The following is a 26,107-nucleotide window of genomic DNA, read 5'->3' as shown; positions in this document are numbered from 1 at the left end:
CTGGGCAACAAGAGCAAGACTCCACCTCAGAGAGAAAAAAAAAAAAAAGATCCACATGTAAGGGTACCTGGTTAACTAATTCCTCAAAGCCAAGGGAGCTAGCAGATGAGGAAAACTGGGTACGAGTCCTGGGTCTGCTGACCTCAGCAACACACTTCATTTATCTGAGCTCTGGTTCTTTCAACTCTAAAATGAGTGGTTTGCATATTTTTTAAAAACATTAAAATATGCATATATTTAAAATTACATAACAATATGTGCACAGTGAAATGAAATACTGCAAAGTAAAACCATTCATATAACCACTACCAAGGTCAAGAAATAGAACTGTTACCTGTGCCCCAGAAGGCCCCAGTTATGCTCCCTGCTAAACTCTGTTCCTTTCCTCCTCCCTGTTGTGACTTCTAACATCAGATATTAGTTTATTCTGTTCTGAACCTTATATAAATGCAATCGTGAAGGATGTGTTTTTTGTCTTCTTTTACTCACTATTCTGGCTCCTTTTACTATTATGTTTATGAAATTTATCAATGTGGTTTGTAGCTGTAGTTCATTGATTTTCATTGTTACATAGTATTCAGTTGTCTGAATAAACTTTTTTTAAAAACCATCCTACTGTTAATGGACATTAGAGTTGTTTCCAGTTTAAAGCAGTCACCAAAAAACGCTTCTAAAACATGTCTTTAGATGCAAGCACGTATGCGTTTCTGGTGGCTGGGTCATAGAACATGCATACATTCAACTTTAGTAGATACACCAGAGTTTCCCAAAATGGTTTCACCAGTGTACACTCTCATAAAATATACGTGAAAATTCCCATTGTTCCATAATTCTTGCTGAAATTTGGCACTGTGGATCCATTTCTAGCAGGGATTTCAGCGCTGAGTTTGTGATTCCTTAAGAAATACCCAAGGACCTATCATACTGGCAATAAGTAAAAACCTGAAAACATACAGTTCATGAGGCTGTGTGAAAACAGGCACTCTCACACTTTGCTGTTGACAGTACAAAATAACACAGCTCCTACAAAAGTCTCCCTCTTACTGTTCATTGCAGCATTATTTGTGAAAGCAAAACATTGGAAATAATCCAAATACCCACGCCCAAGAAACTGGTTAAAAAAATTACGGTACATCCACACAATGAGTTACTATTATGCAGGTGTGAAAAAAAGAGAACTACGTCTATAAACAGGACATTTCTAGGCTTTTCTGTTAGATGATAAAGCAAGGCATGAAAGAATGTATATAACATAACTTATGGGGTAAAGAAGGTAAATATTTATTTTTGCAAGAAAAAAGAAAGAAAAAGTAGGGAAGGGAGGAGGGAAGGAAGAAGGAAAGAAGGAGAGGATAAATAAATAATGAAAATGGGATATAAATATATGGGGTAAAGGGACTGGGGATGGAAGCAGAACTCCTCTAAATATACCTTTTTATATAATGTGGATTTTGAACTAAGTAAATGTCTTGAATTTTCAAAAAAGAATAAAAAAGGGATGAAAGCAAACCCTGAAATGGAATATAAGCAGAAACAAATGATCCTAACCATATATCATTTAAAATATAACCACAGAGAAAAGAATTAATTCAAATAAGGTATTTATGCAGCTATACTCCCTAAACGGGATATAATTCAAAAACAAAACAAGCAAAGAAAATTTGAACTCTACATAGTAGATATGTTATTGCTAGTGGTGTATTTGTATTATAATCTTGAAACTATTTTGTTTATAAGAAACTATTTTGTTTGAGTGAATGTATTTATGCTGTTGGGAGCCAGAGTTTTCACTGTGGGGGAAAAGAAAAAAAACAAATGTGCAATGGTGAAAAATGAAAAGGAATTCTGTGGAGTTGTTTTTGAACAGAAAGTATCTTATAAAATCCTCCATATAGATATATGTTAAAGTAAAACACTGGAAATAATCCAAACACCCACCCCTAAGAAACTGGTTAAAAACATGACGGTACATCCACACAATGTACCGTATATACATATATGTAACATATTCATATATTCTAGCTCTTGTCCACTGACAAGGCCTAGAGGCAATAATATATCCTAGTAGCAATAAGATTATTCATTGCCCAAAATCCAGATCTTGGTTTCTATATCCCATTTTTCATTAATAAGTACTGTAGCTTCATAAAGCAGTGGCGATTCCGCGTCTAGGGTAGGAATAGCATAAAATGAGACTGAAATACCTTGTGTGAGAAAGTGAAGTGCACAAAAACTGTTGGGAACTTATCAAAGGACATAGAAACCTGTTTGAGGCCGGGTGCGGTAGCTCACTTCTGTAATCCCAGCCCTTTGGGGGACCGAGGCGGGTGGATCACTTGAGGTTGGAGTTCAAGACCAGCCTCAGTAGGGGATTGTGGCCTGAGCCTGTAATCCCAGATACTCAGGAGGCTGAGACAGGAGGATCACTCGAACCAGGAATGCGGAGGTTGCAGTGAGCTGAGATCGCATCCACTGCACTCCAGCCTGGAGACTTTGTCAAAAAAAAAAGAAGAGAGAGAGAGGAGAGAGGAGGGAGAGGAGGGAGAGGAAGGAAAAGAGAGAGAGGAGGGAGAGGAGGGAGAGAGACAGAGAAAGAAAAGAAAGAAGGAAAGAAAGAAAGAGAAGGAAGGAAGCGAGCTGTCTGAAAGGGCTCCAACTGACCAAATTTTAAATAATTTGAGCATCAACATAATAATGACAGTAATTGTTTGTTTATTTATTTATTTATTTAGAGATGGAGTCTCGCTCTGTTGCCTAGGCCGGAGTGCAGTGGTGTGATCTCGGTTCACTGCAAGCTCTGCCTCCCGGGTTCACGCCATTCTCCTGCCTCAGCCTCCCGAGTAGCTGGGACCACAGGCGCCCGCCACCACGCCCGGCTAATTTTTTCTATTTTTTAGTAGAGACGAGGTTTCACACTGTTAGCCAGGATGGTCTCGATCTCCTGACCTTGTGATCCGCCCGCCTCGGCCTCCCAAAGTTCTGGGATTACAGGCGTGAGCCACGGCGCCCGGAGTAATTGTTTATTTGTAAAGGAATCCATGAGTTCATCGTGATAAAATGAGACGGCAGGGAAAAGAAAAGGTATTCTTTGTAGGAAATGGCAACTAATCAATGTAGAAATGTGCTTCAGTTTCCTCACCTGTTAAATGGAGATAATTGTACCTAACTCACACGGTTGTTATGCGGAGTAAATGAATTAATACGTGTTAAAACACTATGTTGGCCGTTATTATATTGCCCCCTGGAAGACAATGTGCCACCTAGCATCTCACTAAGACTACAGACGGGATTCAGCGTGACGACCACAGAGGTGTGGAAACCTCCGGCCTTCCTAGAAGGAACACAGCCAGAACCACAGTTCTGCGGGGAGCCGGCCGCGGTGACGCATTTCCGGCCTTTGTGGTTTATTATTCTTTGGACTGCGGTTGTCAAGGATTCAGAGCCGGTATGATCTGCGCTAGGTGGCATCTCCTTTCACGGATGCCTCGGTGAGCTTTGGAGTCGGGCTACCGCTGAGGGGCTTCGGAAGGGCTGGTCTGTGCGCTGCGACCTGGACTGGGTGTGGGGATCTGGCGGCAGGGGCTTCTTGGCCAGAGATGGGCCGGGCAGATGAGGGCAGAGGAGGTTGCTCCGCAGCCTGGAAGGGCCTTGTTAACCAAAAGTCAGCGTCGTTGCGCCTACCCCTTTCCCCCATCCCATGTCTATTCCTGAGCTCTTCAACCTGTCTGCCCTGTACTGATGGCACTCTGAACTCTCCCTATCTGTATCTTAGGATCCGAATAGATTCGGATATGAAGAAATGTTTGTATTTTCCGATGTCTTATTCTCTACTGTGGACTTATTTTAAAGAATAAGCAGGGATAGTTTTAAAATATGCCACAGCCTTTCTTAGTCTAATTCACATAGTATAAAGGCTCTTGCTGCTATCTAATTTTTTAGAAGAATAAGTAGCATCTACTATGTACCAGCCCAGCACTGTTCTAAGCACTTTCCAAATATCTGCTTCTCATAACTCTAACAGATAGGCAATGTTATTATGTAGACTACACCCCACCTCCCTGTCCCGCCCCTTTTTAAAATTAACATACAAGAAGAAAATGAAGTAATTTGCCTAAGGTCATAGAGCTAGTAAGGGGTGTAGGCAGGATTCAAATACAGGAAATTTGGCTCCAGAGTCCATTTTCTTAAAACCTTTGCTATGCTAACTCCACTCTGTTCCTGTATTAGCTTTACAGCTATAACCCGGGAAGTTACTTCGCTCATTTGAATCCCGTCTTTCTTTTGTACCTCAATAGTCCTGGGCTTCTAGTTAGGATTTGATTGGAGAGAATGTATCTGAAGACGTCCATCTTTCACAGTGTTTCTGCAAACCTGATGAAACAGCCATTTTATTGGTTTGTGTACATGTTTCGCCTACCCATCTTGTTCTTTGAGCAATAGAAAAAGATTACAGTCTTGGCCCTAAGGGAAAGTAGCAACTATTAATTAAACCACCATTGTATCAAAATTGTACATTATGTCATTAAAAGATTAATTTGCATGTTTATATGCCAGGCTTTGTGCAAAAACACTTTCTATGCATTATCTCATTTAATATTCTCAACAAGTTGGCAAGGTAGTTTTTGACCTCATTTCATATATGAGCTTGAGGCTTAGAAAATCAGGTAACTTGCCCAAGATCACTGTGTTAAAATTCACAGATGGTAATCCCAGCACTTTGGGAGGCCGAGGTGGGCGGATTACCTGAGGTCAGGAGTTGGAGACCAGCTTGACCAATATGGTGAAACTCCATCCTACTAAAAATGAAACAATAAGCCAGGAGTAGTGGTAGGTGCCTGTAATCCCAGCTAGTCCGGAGGCTGAGGCAGGAGGATTGCTTGAACCTGGGAGGCAGAGGTTGCAAGTGAGCCGAGATCGCACCACTGCACTCCTGCCTGGGCAAAAAGAGCAAGACTCTGTCTCAAAAAAATAAAAAATAAAAAAGAATAAACAACCAGATCTGCCTGTGTTCTCTACTACCTCATACTACCTTCTGCTTATCTAAGGTAAATAAAATATATGGGCTTATATCAACTCTATGTGTGCACATGTGTACATGTGTATATACGACTGCAAATGCATAGAAAAGGACACATTCCAGTCTTTAAGACTGTTTATTTCAGGGTAGTAGAACTTGGTGAAAGAATTCTATATTCCTCTCTACTTTTTGGATTTTAAAAAATGGTTCTGAAGAGAAGTAATAGTACAAGGTAAATTGTGACTGAGGGTGAAAGGTGGGACTCATACAGTACATGACATGTGAGCGGGCAGGAGGAACAGGGTGAGCTGAAATGGATAAAGAAGACTTCAGAGAGGATGTGAGATTTGAATCAAGCTGCAGAGATTGGGTAGGGTTTGAATAAGGGAAGAAGGCAAGACCAAGCTCATGGCACAGGGATGAGAAACGCCTGATTAGAATAGTGAAGAGAAAAACCTGACTGGAGGTGAGAGTTTTTGCTTGTGGAATAGAGGAAACCAAGAGTGGAGCCAGACAACAGAAGCTAAAGGTCTGACTGGTTTTAAACTGTGCTTGAGAGTTTGGGAATTCATCCAATTAGTGAGGAGCCATAGATGGTGTCAGTGGAGGTGAGGGTCATGGGATGTATGATGATAAAGGCACGTTTGTATTATGTGCTGCTTAGTCTTCACCTACGTGCCTATCCTTGTTAAAGATAATCCTTCCATGAGGATGATGGTAGATTTGGGGGTGTTGAGCTTGCTGAGGCTCTAGGAGGAACAACTTTAAAATGCAGATGCATTTTTTAAGGTAAGATTTATTATACTAATTATATACGTGGCATATACATTGAGGTTGTGATCCTGAATGGAAGATTAGGAACTCTATGTTTGTGACCAGGAGGGCAGGATTACAAAAAACTGGGGAAGCCTTTTGGAGACACTGGGTTCAAAGAACTCAGGTATGCTGGTGCAAGGATCTGGGCATTAAGGCCAGCAGATAAAAGCAAAATCAGGTGAATGAAAGCAAAAATGAACCCAGAGTATACAGAGAAAATAGGGAAATTTATATTTGGGAAACTGTGTAAAGATTTGAAACACTACATCCCAGAAATGAATTTTTCTGGGCAGAGTTCTAAGATTCAGCTGCATTGTCTTTGAATAGAAAAACTTTGACTTGAAACCAAGTGGCACAGGTGGTAAATCAGAAAAAGACATTTTTCGGACCCTAGAAGATTGAAAAAAACAAGAAAGCGTGAGTGGCTGTTTCATCCTTTGAATCCATGGTATGTTTATTGAGTAATGTGAGTACATATTCTGAATTTAGTTATTTGATATTTGTACCACAAAACTTTCTTACCCTAGAACAAATTCAGCAGACCGTGTTTCAGGCCATGATGATCTCTTCCCTGGATGATTGTCATAGCATCCCTCTCTGCCTCCACTTAACCCCAAGGTTATTGACACAGCAGCTAGAGTTATGCTTTTGTATTAAATGTAAGTAAAATTTTGTTACCACTTGGCTCAAAAATCCCCAATGGTTTCCAGATTTCATTGAGTACAAGCTAGAGCCCTTACCACTGCCTTTCATGATCAGTTCCCAAGCTCCCTGCTTTATCTCCTGTCAATTTCCCTTTTGTTTTCTTTGTTCCAGTCATTGTTCAACTAGCTATTACCCGAAGAATCCAGGTGTGTTCCCATCTGCACAAATTTGCACTTGCAGTTCCCTTTGCATGGAACAGTCTTTCTCCAGATAGCCATGTGACTTGCTCCTCACTTCCTTCAGGTTTGTTCAACCATTGCCTTATCAAGGCCTTCCCTGACTATAAAATAGCAACCTTTCTTTCCCCTTACTCTATCTCCTTACCTTTATTTTCTCTATAGCATTTATCACTACTTCACAAATACTTAATAATTATCTGTTTCCTGTGACCCCTTTTCCTCATCCTGGACCCTCTTTTCCCCAACAGAAGTTAGTGTTGTAGCACTGGAGACTGTAAGTTCTGAAGTCAGATTTGTTGGGTTTGAATTGCAGCTTCACTGCTTACTATCTATAACTGACTTGAACTTTGGACTAGTAACTTAAACTTTTCATATCTCAGTTTTCTCATCTGTGATATGGGGGCAATAATAGCACCTTATTCATGGTTGTTTTGAGGATTAAATGGGTTAATATATATAAAGCATCTGTAACACTACCTGGCATGTTGAAAGCACTATAAATGTCTGCTATTATTGTTATTAGGATGTAAATTCCATGAGACTAGGGACTTTGTTATAATTGCAGCTGTATCCCCAGTGCCTAGAACAGTACATGGAATATGGTAGGCTCTGAATAAATATCTGCTAAGTGAATGAGTGGTATATGAAAAGTTATGACAGAAAAAGATAATATGGTAGTCACAGTGGTGGTGAGTCAGCACCAAGAAAAGTGGAGGAAGGCTGGGCGCAGTGACTCACACCTGTAATCCCAGCATTTTGGGAGGCTGAGGCAGGAAGATCACGAGGTCAGGAGTCTGAGACCAGCCTGGCCAACATGGTGAAGCCCCGTCTCTACTAAAAAAATACAAAAATTAACTAGGCGTGGTGGTGGGTGCCTGTAATCACAGCTACTCGGGAGGCTGAGGCAGGAGAATCATTTGAACCTGGGAGGCAGTGAGCTGAGATCATGCTGTTGCACTCCAGCCTGGGCGACAGGGTGAAATTTCGTCTCAGAAAAAAAAAAAAAAGTGGAGGAAAACACGAATTTGAGGATTCTGTCTTTAGAGGAAAAAAAATCCTCTGTACACTTCCTGGGGTAGTGATTACAGAAGGTAACCAAACCAAAGATGCCAGAACTTTATAGAGGGGATTATGTGTGCAGGTTATCCAGAAGGATGCTATCCCATGCCAGTAGTTTTTTTCCCCTTTGATAAATATAACCAGTAATCACAATATGAATCTAATTTTTCTTCTGGTTGCAATGTGATCAGTGTTCACTTGTAATTTAAATACCTCATATGGTTTGGCTGTGTCCCCACCCAAATCTCATCTTGAATTATAGTTCCCAATTTCTCATAATCCCCATGTGTCATGGGAGGGACCTGGTGGGAGATGATTTAATTATGGGGGCAGGTACCTTCATGTTCTGTTCTGGTGATAGTGAGTTCTCATGAGATCTGATGGTTTTATAAGGGGCTTTTCCCCCTTTTGCTTGGCACTTTTCCTGCTGCTGAATGCAAAGAAGGACATGTTTGCTTCCCCTTCCACCATGATTGTAAGTTTCCTGAGGCCTCCCCAGACATGCTAAACTGTGGGTCAATTAGACCTCTTTCCTTTATAAATTACCCAGTCTTGGGTATGTCTTTAGTAGCAGCATAAGAACAGACTAATAAAATACCCTATTCTTAGTTATTTAATTTCACAATGCATGTCAACACCTAAGAATAATGTAGGGTTGCTGGGCGCGGTGGCTCATGCCTGTAATCCCAGCACTTTGGGAGGCCAAGGCGGGTGGATCATCTGAGGTCAGGAGTTCGAGACCAGCCTGGCCAATATGGTACAACCCTGTCTCTACTAAAAATACAAAAATTAGCCTGGCATGGTAGCGGGCACCTGTAATCCTAGCTACTCAGGAGGCTGAGGCAGGAGAATTGCTTGAACCTAGGAGGCGGAGGTTGCAGTGAGCTGAGATTGCGCCACTGTACTCCAGCCTGGGCAAAAGAGCAAGACTCTTCCTTAAAAAAACAAAAACAAAAAACAACAAACAGAATAGTGTAGGGTTATTTTTGCAATGGATTACAATAATTTTACTTAAAATTAAAACAAATATTTTATTCTACAGGTTATTATTCATTTGTGGGTCATAAAATCTATGTGGTGTGTCACAACCCACCACATAGATTTTATAACCCACGAAATATGTTCTCAGGCTTTTTTGTTTTGTCTTTTAATGAAATAGGTTTAAAAATAATTGTATGTCACTATATAAAGCAAGGATACATAGTGTTTTGTGAAATTATTATTTTAGTTATTTGTGTATCTCATAAATGTACAAACATACACTTATATACATGTGCATGTGTGTTCTGGGTTATAATATAAAATATATCTTAATAAGAGTCCTGGTCAAAAAAGTTTGAAAGTCTGTGCTCGAAAATGGTGCTTAGGAATCACTGGGTCATCTAACTGTTTTTCTTTCAGAAAATTGTCTTCATTAATTGCTATCCTGGTTAAGATTGCTCTTAAGTTTGTTTGCTTTTGTTTTTGTTTTTTTGAGATGGAGTCTCACTCCGTCGCCCAGGCTAGAGTGCAGTGGTATGATCTTGGCCCACTGGAACCTCTGCCTCCCGGGTTCAAGCAATTCTCCAGCCTCAGCCTCCTGAGTAGCTGGGATTACAGGTGTGCCACCACGCCCAGCTAATTTGTGTATTTTTTAGTAGAGACGGGGTTTTGTCATGTTGGTCAGGCTGTTCTCGAACTCCTGACCTCAGGAGTCATAGACATTTGTCTTTTTATTAGCAGTAATTTTATTTTACATAAAATTGCCCCCTCCCCACCTTCAAGTAGCTTCAAAGAGAAAAAGTTTCCAAGAAATTAAAGGGCGAGAAAAAGGTCAAATTCTACTCCTGTTTTAAAGTACTGGAACCAGTATTTCCATCATTTTAATATCTCTGAGCCTAGATCACTGCAGTCAACTACTTTCTGATTCTTTTGCCTTAGCCTTAAACCACTAGGGATATTCATTTAATCTTACAATAACATAAGAAAAATAACAACAGTGTTACCACTTTGGAGTTTACTAAGTAGCCAACTTCTTTGTGTTCATTATCCTCGTTTTATCTTTGTATCAACCTAGAAAGATAGGCAGTGTTGGTTTTAGAATTCCTGTTTTATAGATTGAAGAGACCAAGGCTCAAAACATGAAGCCCAAGACTCTGGAGGGAATACCTGCAGGATGATGTCTCAGTCCAAGACCTTCCACATTTTAAACCTAGATCTCCCTCCTCCATACCTCCTATGGCTGGAGGGACTCTGTCTCGTCTCTCTAAGTGCATTTCTTAGAATTCTTACTTGTTTTATCATCTTTACTTTCCCTCCATCCTCCATTTATTTCCCTTTTCTTCTTGATTCTTGGTGTCATCTGTGACCACTTGGGCCCAAAGTGCTTTTTTACCTTCATATAGCTAAAATTTACCCCGAATTTAGTATCTTGTTATTCAAATGGAAACCCAATATGCTCAAGCTGATTTGAGCTGTTCCAGTCAGGATGATTGAAACAGTACCTTCCTTCAGAAAATTGTAGGAGTTTTTGTTCCGTTTCTGTTTTTCTTCCTGTATTATCTGGATTCGTATTTCTAAAGTATCTATCATTAATCATGTTTCGGTGTTCCTTCATGACACAGAGTGACTGATTTTAGTGTAAATACTCCAGTCCTTCCTTGTCCTGAGGTTTTCTGCATTTTTATATTTTTTTCTTTGCAAATAATTGTCTAGATCTCGGGGTTTCCAGAAGAAAAGATCAAGGGAGAATTATCAAGAATAGATTCTTTTTCTGAATAGTTAAACCTTTGATGGCCATAACCTTGACCCTTCAGACTGCAGAGATGCAGGAACGACTTCTGGCAGTGAAGGTAAAGGAGGAAGAGGAGGAACATTCCTGTGGGCCAGAATCAGGCCTGTCAAGAAATAACCCTCATACCAGAGAGATCTTTCGTAGACGCTTCAGACAGTTCTGCTATCAGGAGACCCCTGGGCCCCGGGAGGCTCTTCGAAGACTCCAGGAGCTCTGCCATCAGTGGCTGAGACCAGAGATGCACACCAAGGAGCAGATCCTAGAGCTGCTGGTGCTGGAGCAGTTCCTGAGTATCCTGCCCGAGGAGCTCCAGGCCTGGGTCAGAGAGCACTGTCCTGTGAGTGGAGAGGAGGCAGTGACTGTGCTGGAGGATTTGGAGAGAGAGCTGGATGAACCAGGAGAGCAGGTGAGAAGATGGCAGAACAGGGTTTGTACCTGTAAAAACAAGTATGAGGTTTCAGTGCAACAAGAAAAGGTAGAGGAGGAGGATTTTTTTTTATGCCAGACTTGATCTTCTGTGGGCTTTTAATCTGTCTGCCTCTGTTTTTTTCTTTGCCAGCTTCTTGGTCCTTCTTTTCTATCCAGAGGCCCTGAGAAGGCCTTCTTGCCATGTTCTCTCTGATATTTGGTTCCCAACTGTCCTTGATTTCCACCAGGTCCTGAGCCATGCTCATGAACAGGAAGAGTTTGTAAAGGAGAAGGCAACTCCAGGAGCAGCTCAGGAGTCATCAAATGACCAATTCCAAACCTTGGAAGAGCAACTTCGGTATAATTTGCGAGAGGTGTGCCCAGTTCAGGAGATTGGTGAGGATTAGAATTTCCTCAGGGAGCCTACCTCATTCCCTGAATATTTATGAATTCAACACATTTATTTAGTGTCTGCTATATGCCAGACACTGTGTCAGGTACCAGGGATACGGTGATAAACAAGGTAGATGTGATCCCCGCTCTCATGAAGTTTACAGTCTAGTGGGAGAGGCAGACAATAAGTAAGCAGTTATAATACAGTGCATCTTTTCCCTGAGGTCTGGGTATAATAGATTGAGTGGAAAAATAAACAGAAAAAGTGGCTACTTGTCCCCTTCCACCCATTTGCCTGGCCACTTTTTTTCTTTTGTCTTTGGAAAGGTAATCTGTTATCTCTCATACTTCATGTTATCTTTCATGTTATTATTATTTTAGATGGCAAGGCTGGGACTTGGAATGTGGAGTTAGCCCCAAAGAGGGAGATTTCTCAGGAAGTGAAATCTCTTGTACAAGTTCCTGGAAAACTGAATGGTAATATTACTCAGATGCCTGAGTATGGAGCTATCTGTGACCACGAGGGCAGATTGGAAAAGCAAAGGGTGAGCTCTTCAGTGGAGAGACCCTATATCTGTAATGAATGTGGAAAAAGCTTCACCCAGAATTCCATCCTTATTGAGCACCAGAGAACACACACAGGTGAGAAGCCTTATGAATGTGACGAGTGTGGGCGGGCCTTCAGCCAGCGGTCAGGCCTATTCCAGCACCAGAGACTCCACACTGGGGAGAAGCGCTACCAGTGCAGTGTTTGTGGCAAAGCCTTCAGCCAGAATGCCGGGCTTTTCCATCACCTCAGAATTCACACTGGGGAGAAACCTTACCAGTGCAATCAGTGCAATAAGAGTTTTAGTCGACGTTCAGTCCTCATTAAGCATCAGAGAATTCACACTGGAGAGAGACCTTATGAATGTGAAGAATGTGGCAAGAACTTCATTTACCATTGCAACCTAATCCAGCATCGGAAAGTCCACCCTGTGGCTGAATCAAGCTAGCTCCTTGAAACAGGTAGGGAAAAGCATTTCTCACTTTGTCCCTGCTATGTCCTCTAGCATAGAGAGTTCAAGGGAAAGCCAGTAAAAATTCCCTTATTTTATACAGAGAAGCATAATATCTTAAATACATCTGCCAAGTTCTCTGATCAGTGACATCTACAGCTTTACGATACTGAATGTTGCCTCTTGTGTTAATTTCATCATGTATGCTGTAGACCTAGTTTCACACACATCTGTGCAAGAAGTTTTCTAAGTATATTTCAGGAAAACTTCTTCATCCTAGTTTTTAAAAACTTTAAAAAAAAAGTTTAAAATAATTCTGTGTAGGCTGAGTACAAAATAATCTCAAAGGGAGTTCACTGAGTATTTAAAAATTAATTTAAAAATAATTGTAATAAAATTCATAATATAGGTTTCCTGACTTCATTCACATAAAATATGATAATTTGCTTTTTAACCTACAAAAAGGAGCAGATGAATCCTCCTATATAAATGTAGATTTATAGTAAGTTGGATTTCTGTAGATTTTTTAGTAAGTTAACCTTTAGGAACCGAGGAATTGAAGCAGCCATGTGTTATTCGCAGCTCAGTGGCTCTTCGTAACAAATATTGCTCATGATTTTAAATTTATGCAGAGGCTAAGAAACTTAGCTAAAAATCTGATATCTCGCTTCAGATTTTTTATTGGAAAATATAGGCCTATGTATTTTTCCAGTAACATATAATGAGCATTTTTTGTTTTTGCCTTTTTCTCCTTTATTCAATATTTTGTATGGAAAATTTGAAACATATTCAAGATTGAAAAGAAGTATGATCACTCTTTCATGTTGATTGTTTTTATAACCTCCACATTTCTCAGCATTTACTATTGATTACCACCAAGGTCATACATAAAAAAATTTCTTTCCCTTAACATTGACTTAGTAACTCTTTACAAAGCTTTATACAAGGTCCAGGAGACAAAGAAATGGAAAACCTATGGTGAAAACAATCTGGTTTGGAATACACCCAAATACCCAATACATAGCAAGTAACTTAAGAATAACAGAATCACTCTAAGGGACCTTCGAGATCATTTCTGTTTGCTCTTATTTGACAGATAAGAGAAAAGGAAGTTCTGGGAAGTAACTAAGATCATAGAGCCACTTAAAAGCAGAGCTGTAACTAGAACCCTGTCTCCTAGTTCCTAGTGTAACACTGTTTCTATTAAGCCACTGGGTGTTTATATATTTTTTATATCACCAAATAAAAATTACAAGTATATGGAATTTATAGGATTTATAAGTCATTGAAGTTGCTCAACAAACCCGCCCATTTATATGTTTCAATAAATGCACAACTCCTCTATTTAATTTACACTGGAATCCAGGAAAGACTCTTCTCACTTATTCCTCATTGGAAGCATTTTATTTATGTTTGTAATTATTATTTTTAACTTTTAAAATTTAATTTACTTAGTAGGACTTTTTAAAAAGATTCATTCTTCAACTCGTTCAAAAATCAAAATAATACAAAAGGTCTACTTTCCTAAGTAGCCATAGTACTAGTTTCTTATGTATCTTTCAGTGTTTCTTTATGTAAATATAGGCAAATACTAATGTATAATCTTATTTCTTCCATTATTCAGGAAGACGGCATATTATTTATACTCTTCTAATACCTTGCTGTTTTCATGAAAGAATATAATCTTTAGAGATGTCCACATCATAACATAGAACTTCTTCATTCTTTTTATAAGTGAATAGAATTTTATTTGTTCATACTCCATAGTTTATTTAACAAACTCCTATAGATGAAAAAACTCACTATTTTAAAATGTTACATATTCTGTTTCTTCTCCCCAGTTTAGTCCAAGTTAAGTTCCTTCTGTTCAAAAGCTAACAGTTTTCATATGAGCTAGGAAACAAGGCATGGGCAACCAGAATTGCACATATTTCTTCTACAGATAAATGGAGAAGTGATGGGTGGTATTTTTCAGTTTAGTGTATTTGGTTCTCTCACATATTCTTCCACCTGACATTTCAAATTGCTTGTGTCACTCCTTAAGGCTAATTGTGGGTATTATAAAAAATCTTATACTTCCTCAAGAGTATTTTTTATTGTGTCTTGAGGTTAAATTATTTCCAAGAGAAATAGCTACAGATTATTTATTATTATTATTATTATTATTTTTCGTTTTTTTGAGGCGGAGTCTCGCTCTGTCGCCCAGGCTGGAGTGCGGTGGCACGATCTAGGCTCACTGCAAGCTCTGCCTCCCGGGTTCATGCCATTCTCCCGCCTCAGCCTCCTGAGTAGCTGGGACTACAGGTGCCCGCCACCACGCCCAGCTAATTTTTCGTATTTTTAGTAGAGATGGGGTTTCACCGTGTTAGCCAGGATGGTCTCGATCTCCTGACCTCGTGATCCGCCCGCCTGGGCCTCCCAAAGTGCTGGGATTACAGGCGTGAGCCACTGCGCCCGGCCAGCTACAGATTATTAAGTGAAGTTAAGAAAAATATAGTAGACCCAAATTTGAAGTAAAATCAGCTTCTCAAGTAAATATGTATTCCACAAAGTGATGTAATAGAGATTCTATACTATTCTGAGTTTATAAATATCTTAAATGCCTCTCCATTTAAGATAATGAGAAAAGTGAAGTCCAGAGTGCTTAAGCACTTGTAGTAATCTTTCCATCTTTTATTGCCTTAAAAATTTTGTAAAGGAAACCAATTATGAACAGAGATCATTGTGAATTACATGTGGTTTCATAGACACTTACACTTGGAGCCCTGAGACCCATTGTAGGCATCTGAAAACAAGAACAACAACAAAGTGGGTTGGAAAGAAAAAAGAACAAAATATGAGAACATAAAAAAGAATCAGACAGAAGGTAAAATTAGATGCTAAAACTCTAGATTGGGCGAAAAATGGTGACCAAAGGAAAAATAAAAAGCTAGATGCAGAGACAGAGTGTTGCCAAGAAACATGCTTCATCTTCATAATAATTATTAGAAATCTCTCATTTATCAACTGGTTCAAGTTTTTAGATATTGTTGTCTTAAGCAGTGAAAATAATCTCACTGCCTTTTACTCCTCACACTTTTTATTACTTTCCATAAAATGGAGGATAGGGAGAAAAGCATAGTCTAGAAACCACTGTGATTTTTAGATCTCTTTGAACCTATCCCCAATTTTCTATGTCAGCTGCCATTGGGCAGTGTTGAAAGCATTATTTCTTGATGATACCTGCACTAGCATCACCTGGGTTGTTTGTTTGAACTGCAGTTTTCTGATCCCCACCCCTGAATCAGTTTCTGAGGCAGAGCCTGAGAATCTGTATCTAATTAGCATATTAGTGGTCCACACACATAAGGTAACTATGTAATTGATTGTCCAATCTGGGACACTTGAAAATGAAAAGGAGTGCTGTTAATAATTATGCCAAGACAACAAGTATAAATCAGGAGGTATGGTCCCCATACTAATAACGTTTGCAATAGGCAATATTTTTTTCAACCAAGGAGATAGAAGAGACAGAGAATCAGAAAGATTACAATGTTCTGTCATGAAAGCTAAGGCAGAATATATACGAAAAGGCTGTTGGAGACTTAGGTGTAGCCACCTAGCCTAAGGTAACCCCCAGTAATCTATTGGATTAGGAAAGAAAGGATGGGATAATATGTCTGCACAAACAAAACAGAGGGCCCTCCACCCCACCCCCAATTAAGACAAACCCATTGTTAACATAGCTAGTTACCTAAGATGAAACTATTAGAGTGAATGGTTTACCAGACAAGATGGACGACGTCCTGGAAGCACAGGAGTGTTTCAGTGGTATAGGGACTGATAGAGTACAGTGTTCAACCTTATACTGTAGAAGAAAGTGAGAAGATAGAGTATTGGATCAGAAGCTTGCACTGTTAAGGCAAACAGTGAGCCATTTTAAGCAGGTAGTTGGGTGAAGGGGAAGGGGGCAGATACTGTACCAAGTAGTTTCATAATTTATCACATTCACTCCACATCATTTGTTGGCTGTGGAGAGGAGTCCTCTTGCCACTTGATGGTACCAAAGACAGCTGACCTGCCTTAAGTGTGTTAATAGATCTTCATAGCTATTCAGCAATTGCCGCAAGATCATTGACTGCAGGGGTGGAGATGGCGGTGGCCTCCCCTCATCACCCCTGACTTCTGCTAATTCATTGTAGAGGGGTATATAGTCAGGGATCTATAAGCCCCAAACTTGCTAGTGGTTAAGTTACTCGTGGGGACCTGATTTATTTAAACTGGTTTAAAACAATGGAGAGCAAACCAACATCTTCCCCTCTTGTTGCCACTTTCCTCAGGTGGGTGTTGATTATTGCATTTGACCCTTGGGGGCAGAGTGAAGGTAACTGGACAATTTGTGTGATAATACCAGACCCAGAGTTGGTTGGTTGATTTTTTTTGTTTGGAAAGCCCTTTATCTTCTGAGAGACATGACCAGTGCTGTGGGAGGAGCTCTGAGTGTGCCCGTGCCTAGACACCCCCATCAGCCATCCCAGGAGCTTGGTTGGGCTCTAAGGTGCTCGTTGGGGCCGATTGAGGAATCTCCCTGAGGATAGAGGAAAGACCCTGATGCCTGAGACCCGGAGGACCAGGGACTTAGGGAAGGGAGGACAGGGCAGGATCCAGTGTGAGCAGTCAGGTGTCTTCAGCAGGGGAGAGAGAGAAGTCAGCCCAGACTGAGTGGCTGCTGGACACAAGATGTTACGACTCTTGTCCCCCTGAGCCTTTTTGAGGCGGCTTTTGCGCTCACAAAGGTGAGCCAGGTGGTGTGCACAAATGAACCACTGAGATTGATGGGTCCTCCAAGATTCCTAGAGAGGTGGGCAGAGGAGCCGGCCGAAGTGCGTTGAAACATGGACGTTCTTCCGGTATCCTGTGCGTTGCGGACAAAGTATTTCCTTTCCCCTAGAGAAGTGTTCAGTTTTCAGTATCCCGGGACTGTGTGTGTAGGCAGTGTGCTAGTCCTTTCTACTCATGCAAGATGCACTATACTTTCTCAGCGATCCAGAGATCATGGTACTTGGAGGGGGTGCTGTTGCCCCCTTTTCCAGGGCTTGCTCTTTTACGTAGATCCCTCAGGATCAGGATTTTGTGTTTTGTAGTCAGCTCCACCAGACATTTCAGAGATGCAGAAAACTGAACAAAGCTCTGTACAGAGCTGGGTCTGTATGGATCATCCCCTTCTCAGATGGGGGCACAGACTTACCAGCAAGGAGGCCTCACCAGAATCCATCAGCCGAAAGGTCCTCCCGGCCAAGAGCTGGCTTCCGTATACGTTTTCTGAATCCTACGGCCGTTTTAACCTGAATAGTTTTTTCAGTTTTCATAAAAATCCCCTATACTAATGATTACGATATTGTATATCTGTAAAGGCTTAATACTTAAAGAAAAATACTTGACATGATCCCCACAATTCTGCAAAACAAAGGGAAGTGGTACGTGAATTTCTCTGGGAAAGAAAACATTCAGAGGTTAACACATTCAAGCGAGCATTTATTGAATGCCACATAATGGCCTAGGCTTTATGTTGCAAAAATGGGAATAAGCCAGATAAAAGGCATTTCTTACTGTATAGTGTAATGGGAAAGACATGTTGTCTTGAGGAAAATAAACTTCGTACATAGGGACTCTGGAGGTGGAACATTAAAGATGGTTTCCCTGAGTAGGCAATAGCAGAGCTGTCTCTGTGGACTATGAGAAGTTGGATAGCAAAGAGGAAATGGCACTTGAGGGATCGTTATAGTATGTGAAGGAGGGATCAGAAAACCATTTCAGAAAACTGCAAGTAAATGGTGGGTGCATTCCAGCCTGGGCAACAAGAGTGGCAGAGGTGGGGCAAAGAGAGTAGAGAATAACTGAAATATGCTGAGGAATTTAAAGTTTATAGAGCAGTGTGCTTTTCCATTTTCTTAATGTCACAGCACATAAAGAAAATTTGTAGGCACACTGCTAAGCAGAAGAGACTAGGCTAAGGACATCAGCCTTCCTGGCCACCCCGGTAGCTGAAGAGATCAGTATGCTGGTACTCCTATAAGCCGTTTGAAGCATGCAGTAAACTGTGGCAATGCACAGTAGCTGGGCAGTTACATGCTCCGTCTAGATTTAAGAAGAGGAGTAATGTAATCTTACTAGCTTTCTAGAAATATTCTAGAAGTGATGTGGTGAATGAATTGGAAGAGGGCAAAACTGAAAGCAAGAGAGACTAGAGACGTGCAGTTGTTAAAGAAAGAACCAAAACCGTAAGTTGGTGAAAGTCAGTCAGTCACTGGCTATAGAAATAAAGAAGGTACCAAGTGGAACTGTGTTACAGATTACAGATTTAACTAGACCTGATAACTAATTAGACTGATGAAATTGAGAAAGAAAAGGTATTGAGAGCACTGCCTGTCACACACTAAGTATTATATAAGTATTTTTTAAATAAAATAAATGTAGCCAGGGATAAATAGGCAGGTTTGGATTAAATTATTCGGTAAGTGTGGCACAATTTTATAAGAGATGGCTAATATTGGAGAATAAATTGGTCACAAGGGGAAAATGATGAATTTTTGGTGGTGAGTTGAAGATGCTTGTAAGACATAAAACTGAAAGGGTCTAATGCACCACTGGACTGTAAAGGCCTGGAGCTCCAAAGAAAGATTGGGATGAGTGAATCAGGTTTAGGACTTTTCAGGTGAAAGCTGATGTCATAGAATGGTTGAGATTGCCCAGAATGAATATGGGATGAGAATAAGGCTGGATTTCAAATTAGGATACTAGACTTTTTTTGTTTTTGTTTTTGTTTTTTGACGGAATTTTGCTCTTGTTGCCCACGCAGGAGTGCAATGGCTCAACCTTGGCTCACCGCAACCTCCGCCTCCTGGGTTCAAGCAATTCGCCTGCGTCAGCCTCCCAAATAGCTAGGATTACAGGCATGCGCCACCACACCTGGCTAATTTTATATTTTTAGTAGAGATGGGGTTTCTCCATGTTGTGAGGCTGGTCTCGAACTCCTGACCTCAGGTGATCTGCCCGCCTCAGCCTCCCAAAGTGTTGAGATTACAAGCGTGAGCCACCGTGCCCAGCTTGATACTAGACATTTTTGATAGGCAGAATAAGAGCCACGAAATAGACTAAATAATAGTCATTAGAAACATATTTAACAGGTATGTGCCACATAGCAATGTTTCAGTCAACAGCAGACCACATGTACAATAATAGTTCCATAAGATTATAATAACATATTTTTACTGTACCTTTTCTGTGTTTAGATATGTTTACATATACAAATACTTGGCTTTGTGTTATAGCTACCTACAGTATTCAGTACAGTAACATGCTGTACAGGTTTGTAGCCTAGGAGCATTAGGTTATACACTATAGCCTAGGTGTATAGTAGGCTCTACCATCTAGGTTTGTGGAAGTACAGTCTATGATATTCTCACAATGATGAAATCGCCTAAAGACACATTTCTTAGAACTTAACCGTGTGATTAAGCAATGCATAACTGTTCTTCCTGAGTGCCAAGCATTAGGCTAAACACTACAAAAACCAACTTATGGAAAAATAACCAGAAGAGTATATAGTATTTCTCAGAAAATTGGGAGTAGGTTAGCAGTGTTAGGTGCTGCAGGGGCATCTGGTAGGAAAAGGACTGAAAAATACCCACTGGGTTTGTGTACCAAGGGGGCCTTGTTTAATTAACTTGGGACCAATAAGTCAGATATGAGGTCCCCTGACTGGCATGCACACTATTCTAAAATTAAAAATACTTTTGGGTCAGGCGCAGTGGCTCACGCCTGTAATCCCAGCACTTTGGGAAGCCAAGGTGGGTGGATCACCTGAGGTCAGGAGTTTGAGACCAGCCTGACCAACATGAAACCCCATCTCTACTAAAATACAAAATTAGCTGAGCATGGTGGCACATGCCTGTAATCTCAGCTACTTGGGTGGCTGAGTCAGGAGGATTGCTTGAACCTGCGAGGCAGAGGTTGCAGTGAGCCGAGATAGCGCCACTGCATTCCAGCCTGGGCAATGAGAGAAAAATTCTGTCTGAAGCAAACAAACAAACTTTTGAAATCATCTAGCACAATCCTTGGCACAGAGAAGTTGATTTATACAGGTATTCGTCATTTTACTTGCACTTTGCTTTACTGCACTTCACAGATACTGTGTTTTCTACAAATTGAAAGTTTGTGGCAACCCTGCATCAAGCAAGTCTGTCAACACCATTTTTCCAACATCATGTGCACACTTCGTGTTTCTGTGTCACATTTTGGTAATTGAGTATTTCAAAATTTAAAATTATTATTATATCTATTATGGTGATCTGTGATCAGTGATCTTTGATGTAATTTTCAATTGTTTTGGGGCACCACTAACCACACCCATTTAAGATGCCTAACTTAAAAGATAAATGTGGTGTGTGTTGTGACTCTTCCACCAACCAACCATTCCCCCATTTCTCTCTCCTCAGGCCTCCCTATTCCCTGAGACACAACAGTGTCAAAATGAAACCAGTTAATAACACTACAGTGGCATCTCAGTGTTCAGGTGAAAGGAAGAGTCTCACATCTCTCTCTTTAAATCAAAAGTTAGAAATGATTAAGCTTAGTGAGGAAGACATGTTGAAAGCTGAGATAGGTTGAAAGCTTGTACCAAACAGCCAGTTGTGAATGCAAAGGAAAAGTTCTTGAAGGAAGTTAAAGCCACTCTACTGAACACAGTGATAAGAAAGCAAAACAGCTTTATTGCTGATATGGAGCAAGTTTGAGTGATCTGGAAAGATCAAACCAGCCACAACATGCCGTTGAGCCACAGCGTAATCCACAGCAGGATCCTAACTCTCTTCAATTCTATGATGGCTGAGAGATGAGGAAGCTGCAGAAGAAAAGTTAGAAGCTAGCAGAGGTTGGTTCATGAGATTTAAGGAAAGAAGCTGTCTCCACAACATAACTGTGCAAAGTGAAGCAGCAAATGTTGATGTAGACACTGCAGGAAGTTATTCAGAAAACCTAGCTAAGATAGTGGATGAAGGTAGCTATACTAAAGAACAGATTTTTAATGTAGATGAAACACTTTATATTGGAAGAATATACCATCTTGGACTTCCATAACTAGAGAGAAGTCAGTGCCTGGCTTCAAAGGACAGTCTGACTTTCTTGATAGGAGCTAATGGAGTTGATGACTTGAAGTTGAAGCCAATGCTCATTTACTAAGCTGAAAATCCTAGAGTCCTTAAGGATCATGCTAGCTGGGCATGCTGTAATCCTAGCACATTGGGAGACCAAGTCAGGAGGATTGCTGAGCCCAGGAGTTTGAGACCAGCCTGGGCAACATGGAAAAACCCTGTCTCTACAAAAAAAAAAAAAAAACAAAAATTAACTAGGTGTGGTGGCACACACCTTTGCTCCCACCTACTAGGGAAGCTAAAGTGGGTGGATTGCTTGAGCCTGGGAGGCAGAGGTTGCAGTGAGCCACGATTGCACCACTGCACTCCAGCCTGGGTAATAGAGAAAGAACCTGTCCCAAACAAACAAAAAGAATCATGCTAAATCTACTCTGCCTGTGCTCTAAAAATGGAATAACAAAGCCTGGATGATAGCACATTTATTTACAACATGGTTTACTGAATATTTTAAGTCCACTGTTGAGACCTACTGCTCAAAAAAAAAAGATTCCTTTCAAAATATTACTGCTCATTGACAATGCACCAAGTTACTGAAGAGCTCTGAGGGAGATGTGCAAAAGGGTTAATATTGTTTTCATGCCTAACACAGCTAACCATTCCACAGCCCACAGATCAAGGAGTAATTGCAACTTTCAAGTCTTATTATTTAAGAAATACATTTTGTAAGGGTATAGCTACCATAGATAGTGATTCCTCTGATGGATCTGGGCAAAGTGAATTGAAAACCTTCTGGAGAGGATTCACATTCTAGATGCTATTAAGAACATTTGTGATTCACGGGAGGAGATCAAAATATCATCGTGAACAGGAGTTTGGAAGAAGTTGATTCCCATCCTCATGGATGACTTTAACAGGTTCAAGACTTCAGTGGAGGAAATAACTGTAGATATAGAGGAAATAGCAAGAGAACTAGAAGTGTAGTTCTCTTGTCTCGTCTTCTCGGAAGATGTGACAGAATTGCTGCATTCTTATGATAAAATTTGAATGGATGAGAAGTTACTTCTTATGGATGAGTAAAGAAAGTGGTTTCTTGAGATTAAATCTACTCCTGGGGAAGATGCTGTGAAATTGTTGAAATAATAGCAAAGAATTTAGAATGTCACATAAACTTAATTGATAAAGCAGTGGCAGAGTTTGAGAGGACTGACTCTAATTTTGAGAGTTCTGTGGGTAAAATGCTATTAAACAGCATTGCATATCACAGAGAAATAGTTCATGAAAGGAAGAATCAATTGATGCAGCAAACCTCAGTGTCTCATGTTTTAAGAAATTGCCACAGCCACCCGAGCTTTCAGCAGTTATCACCCTGATCAGCCATGAGTCAGCAGACATCGAGGCAAGACCCTGCAGCCTCAAAAAGATTATGACTCACTGAAGAGTTCTGCATTTTTTAGCAATAAAGTATCTTTTAATTAAGGTATGTGCATTTTTTAGACATGCTACTGCACACTTAATAGACTGTCATGTAGTGTAAACATAACTTTTATATGCACTGGAAAGGCAAAAAAATTGTATAACTCACTTTATTGCAATATTTGCTTTTTTGCAGTGGTCTAGAACCAAATCTGCAATATGTCCAATGTATGCCTTTAAATGTTAATTGACCCATCTGACATGCAATAGAAGCATGCCAAGTTGTGTGCATCACTTTTTGCACCTATTGTTTTTGTTAATCATCTGAATATTTCACTGAAGTTTCTAGATCTGAAAGCTAATAGTGTCTTATTCTTTACTCTAGAAGTAATTGAAATGTCTTTTAGTTAATTTTATGTCATTTTTTGCTTATTTATCTTTCACATAAATTTTTTTTTTACCTTCAAATCATTGCCTTGATATAGCCATTCACCTCTGAGGTAAATATGTTCCAGTTTGGAGTTGATCTTCTTTAACAATGATGTGTTATGCCTTAGCATCATCCTGAAGCATATGTACTGCTGCACTGAGCCAGTCTTCTGAGCTGTTTCACCCAGGAATGCATTCAGACCAACTGCAGAAGAACCAAAGAAGTGTCATATGGTTAAAGAATCTAGCCCACACAGAAAGGGAGCTTCTGGTCAGGAGTTCTTCAGAGAGGGTACTATGGGTATTTGCTTGGGCCTCAAGGGTCCAGCTACAGGCTCTTTGCCATCAGTGGTGGAGACCAGTGATACACAGCAAGGAGCATATCTTGGAACTACGGATCCTGACCATCCTGCCGAAGAATTCCAGGCCTGGGTATAGGAGCATCCCAGAGTATAGTGAAGAAGCTATCTGTACTAAACTTGGAGAGGAAGCCGAATGATCTGGGAGGAAAGGTAAAATGAAGAAATGTCTTATCAGATAGCAGGTATTATCTCCAGAGAGAGATAAGAGAGTTGAGATCACTTCTCTAGGGTAGTTAGAGAAAATGGCTAACATGTTATTGGCCAGAGTTATTTATTTTTTTTCTACTATGTTGAGTTTTTTTTTTTTTTTTCTTAACTTGTAGGCCCTGTGTATTTTTCCCTCTTTGTCTGTTTGTCCCTGCCCTTGCAGATAAAGGAAAACTGCTTTCTGCTCTCCCATTGTGTGTTCCACAGTAATAATGGGATTTTAAGCTCTAACTTTCAGCAAATGTCAACCTCATTAAACTCTGTCTTATTGTCCCCAGTTCCCCACCCTCCTACAGGCAACAAATAGTGTCCCAAGGCAAATACTGTATCTGGCAGCTTCATAGGACTCACCTGGAGTCTAGCTCCAGCCAGTAAAGGGTCAATTCAGCTCTGAATCTTGGGAGTTTCACACTATTAAGGAGAACATTGAGGAGGACACAGCAAAGAAGCAGTTAGGAAATGTTGGTGTCTTTTTGTATTTCTCTAAATGAACCTCGTCATTAAAATCTCTGCCTACCTTTCATTTAATCTCTATTGCCTATTCCACTTTTAACCTGTTCCTCTAAGCATACCACTTTAACCTGGATTATGATTCTTTTCTTTCTTCACTTCTTTGCCTTAAAATTGTTTTTTGTTTTTGTTTTTAAATCCTGCTACTCTCATGTTACCTTGTATGGTTCAGTTTCTCCCTTCTAATACTGCCAACTTCCTTAACCCAGACCTCTTAGCCCAAAGACAGGAGAATGTTTTTCTATATTGAAGCCAATAGAAAACTATTAAAAGGCTACATGCAATAAATAAATTTTCAAATGTACATTTTTTAAATGAGCATAGGAAACATAAAACTTTAGTAGGTGCATGCTTACTGGGAAAGCACGCATACGTGCTAAGATGCCATTATACTGAAAGTATTGTTTACCACTTGTTTTTTAATTTAATATTACATTACGGATATCTTTTCAAGTTACATATAATACCTATATGTAGCTGATATACATTTCACTGCAAGGGTATTGAATTATTTTGTAACTGGCCTTAGAGGGTTTTCACATGGCTTCTTTTTTCTGTTTTTTTTTTTTAATACTACCAACTAAAAGCCATGAACTCTTTTCTTTTTCTTTTTTTCTTCACTCTGTACTATGAAAAAAGTTTAAGCATATATAAAAGTAGAATTGTACTACTTTTAATAAATCCCCATGAACCTGTCACCCAGCTTCACCATTATCAGATTATGGCCCATCTTGTTTCACTTATAACTCTACTTATATCCCATGCTTTTTTATACATATAATTTTAAAGCGTATCTGAGATATCATAGTCTTTCAAATGTAAATGTTTCAATATTTGCTGTAAAAGGTATGAATTTTAAAAATGTAAACACAATACTATTTTCATACCTAAACAATTAACAGTAATTCTTTAATATCAATTTTCTAGTTTTCTCAAAGATGTCATAAACTTTTTTTTGTTCATTTTGTTTTTTAACTTATCTGAATCAAGATCCAAGGAAGAAAACACATTGTGATGGGTTGATATGTCTCCTAAGTTTCTTTTAATGTATGGGTACCCTCTCCTGTTTTCTCTTCTGTTACAACTCACTTGTTAAAGAAAATGAAGTTGTTTGTCCTGTAGAGTTGCACACAGCATGGGTTTTGCTGTCTGCATCATGTGCTGTAGTCTACGATGTTCTGTTGTCCTCTGTATTTTCTGTAAATTGTAGTAATGTACAGGCTTGATTAAAATCAAGTTTTAAGTTTTTTTGACCAGGTAAATTTAATGATTTTGGCAAGATAGTGTGTTCTATTTGAAGCCTATATTTTCTGTTTGTCTCTTTTTCTTTGGTGTTAGCAGCTATTGATCCTCAATACCTATAGCTAATAATCCATTAGGGGTCCCAAAATGGTGACATTCTAATTGTATCCTCCTTTCTTCATTTAATAAAGCTGGAATAGTTATATAAAAAGACATTTCCCCTGGTTTTCTGTTTAGTTATCCAATAGTTTGTTTAGGAAAGGCAAGATAATTGGTTAAGTCACTCCCCAGTACCTTGCTTTTTAAATCAGTTTTCAAAACAATGAATTAGTTTGTAATCATCCTTTAAAACAGTGGCCAGTTGTTAGTAATAGTATCATTAGGAACTTGTGGATTGAAGCATTATTTGATGTTTTTCAATCCATAATACTATCCTTCCTAAAGCTCATTTATCTCCTCTTTGAG

At 39.8% G+C, this 26,107-nt stretch overlaps 1 protein-coding gene and 1 long non-coding RNA gene across 9 annotated transcripts in view; one reads left to right on the top strand and one right to left on the bottom strand.

The window, feature by feature from the left end:
* LOC126953196 (uncharacterized) overlaps positions 1-26,107 on the bottom strand; it is a 75,496-nt gene that overhangs the window by 23,749 nt on the left and 25,640 nt on the right. The window contains exons 5-7 of one of the 2 annotated variants that reach the window (XR_007725148.1): positions 24,242-24,301; positions 23,354-23,526; positions 4,288-4,371 (exon numbers count right to left, since the gene is read on the bottom strand). This is a non-coding gene — a long non-coding RNA (uncharacterized LOC126953196). Of the gene's footprint in view, positions 1-4,287; positions 4,372-23,353; positions 23,527-24,241; positions 24,302-26,107 lie in introns of those variants that run through there. The other variant, XR_007725149.1, reaches the window with a different exon arrangement.
* ZSCAN23 (zinc finger and SCAN domain containing 23) lies at positions 3,400-25,853 on the top strand. Of its 7 annotated transcripts, XM_050788448.1 has the most exons (5): positions 3,400-3,488; positions 6,650-6,781; positions 10,471-10,955; positions 11,206-11,353; positions 11,732-25,853. In XM_050788448.1, the coding sequence occupies exons 3-5, from the start codon at positions 10,548-10,550 to the stop codon at positions 12,343-12,345; spliced, it is 1,170 nt and encodes a 389-aa protein (XP_050644405.1). In that variant the 5' UTR covers positions 3,400-3,488; positions 6,650-6,781; positions 10,471-10,547; the 3' UTR covers positions 12,346-25,853. The 7 variants fall into 7 exon arrangements, 4 of the variants coding, with proteins under 4 accessions (XP_050644405.1, XP_050644403.1, XP_050644406.1 ...); XM_050788446.1 differs by lacking the exon at positions 6,650-6,781 and having other exon boundaries at positions 3,409-3,488; XM_050788449.1 differs by lacking the exons at positions 3,400-3,488; positions 6,650-6,781 and having other exon boundaries at positions 9,049-10,955; positions 11,732-12,358; positions 13,445-25,853.

Source organism: Macaca thibetana, chromosome 4, assembly GCF_024542745.1.
Source record: "Macaca thibetana thibetana isolate TM-01 chromosome 4, ASM2454274v1, whole genome shotgun sequence".
NCBI classification, from domain to species: Eukaryota; Metazoa; Chordata; class Mammalia; order Primates; family Cercopithecidae; genus Macaca; species Macaca thibetana.
This window is presented reverse-complemented; position numbering and strand designations above follow the sequence as displayed.

Excerpts from the sequence above, each read along its gene's own strand:
- ZSCAN23 (XM_050788448.1), top strand. The coding sequence starts at position 10,548 with ATGGCCATAACCTTGACCCTTCAGACTGCAGAGATGCAGGAACGACTT. Across the intron at positions 10,956-11,205 it reads TGGATGAACCAGGAGAGCAG|GTCCTGAGCCATGCTCATGA; the intron begins GTGAGAAGATGG and ends GATTTCCACCAG. Across the intron at positions 11,354-11,731 it reads GTGCCCAGTTCAGGAGATTG|ATGGCAAGGCTGGGACTTGG; the intron begins GTGAGGATTAGA and ends TTATTATTTTAG.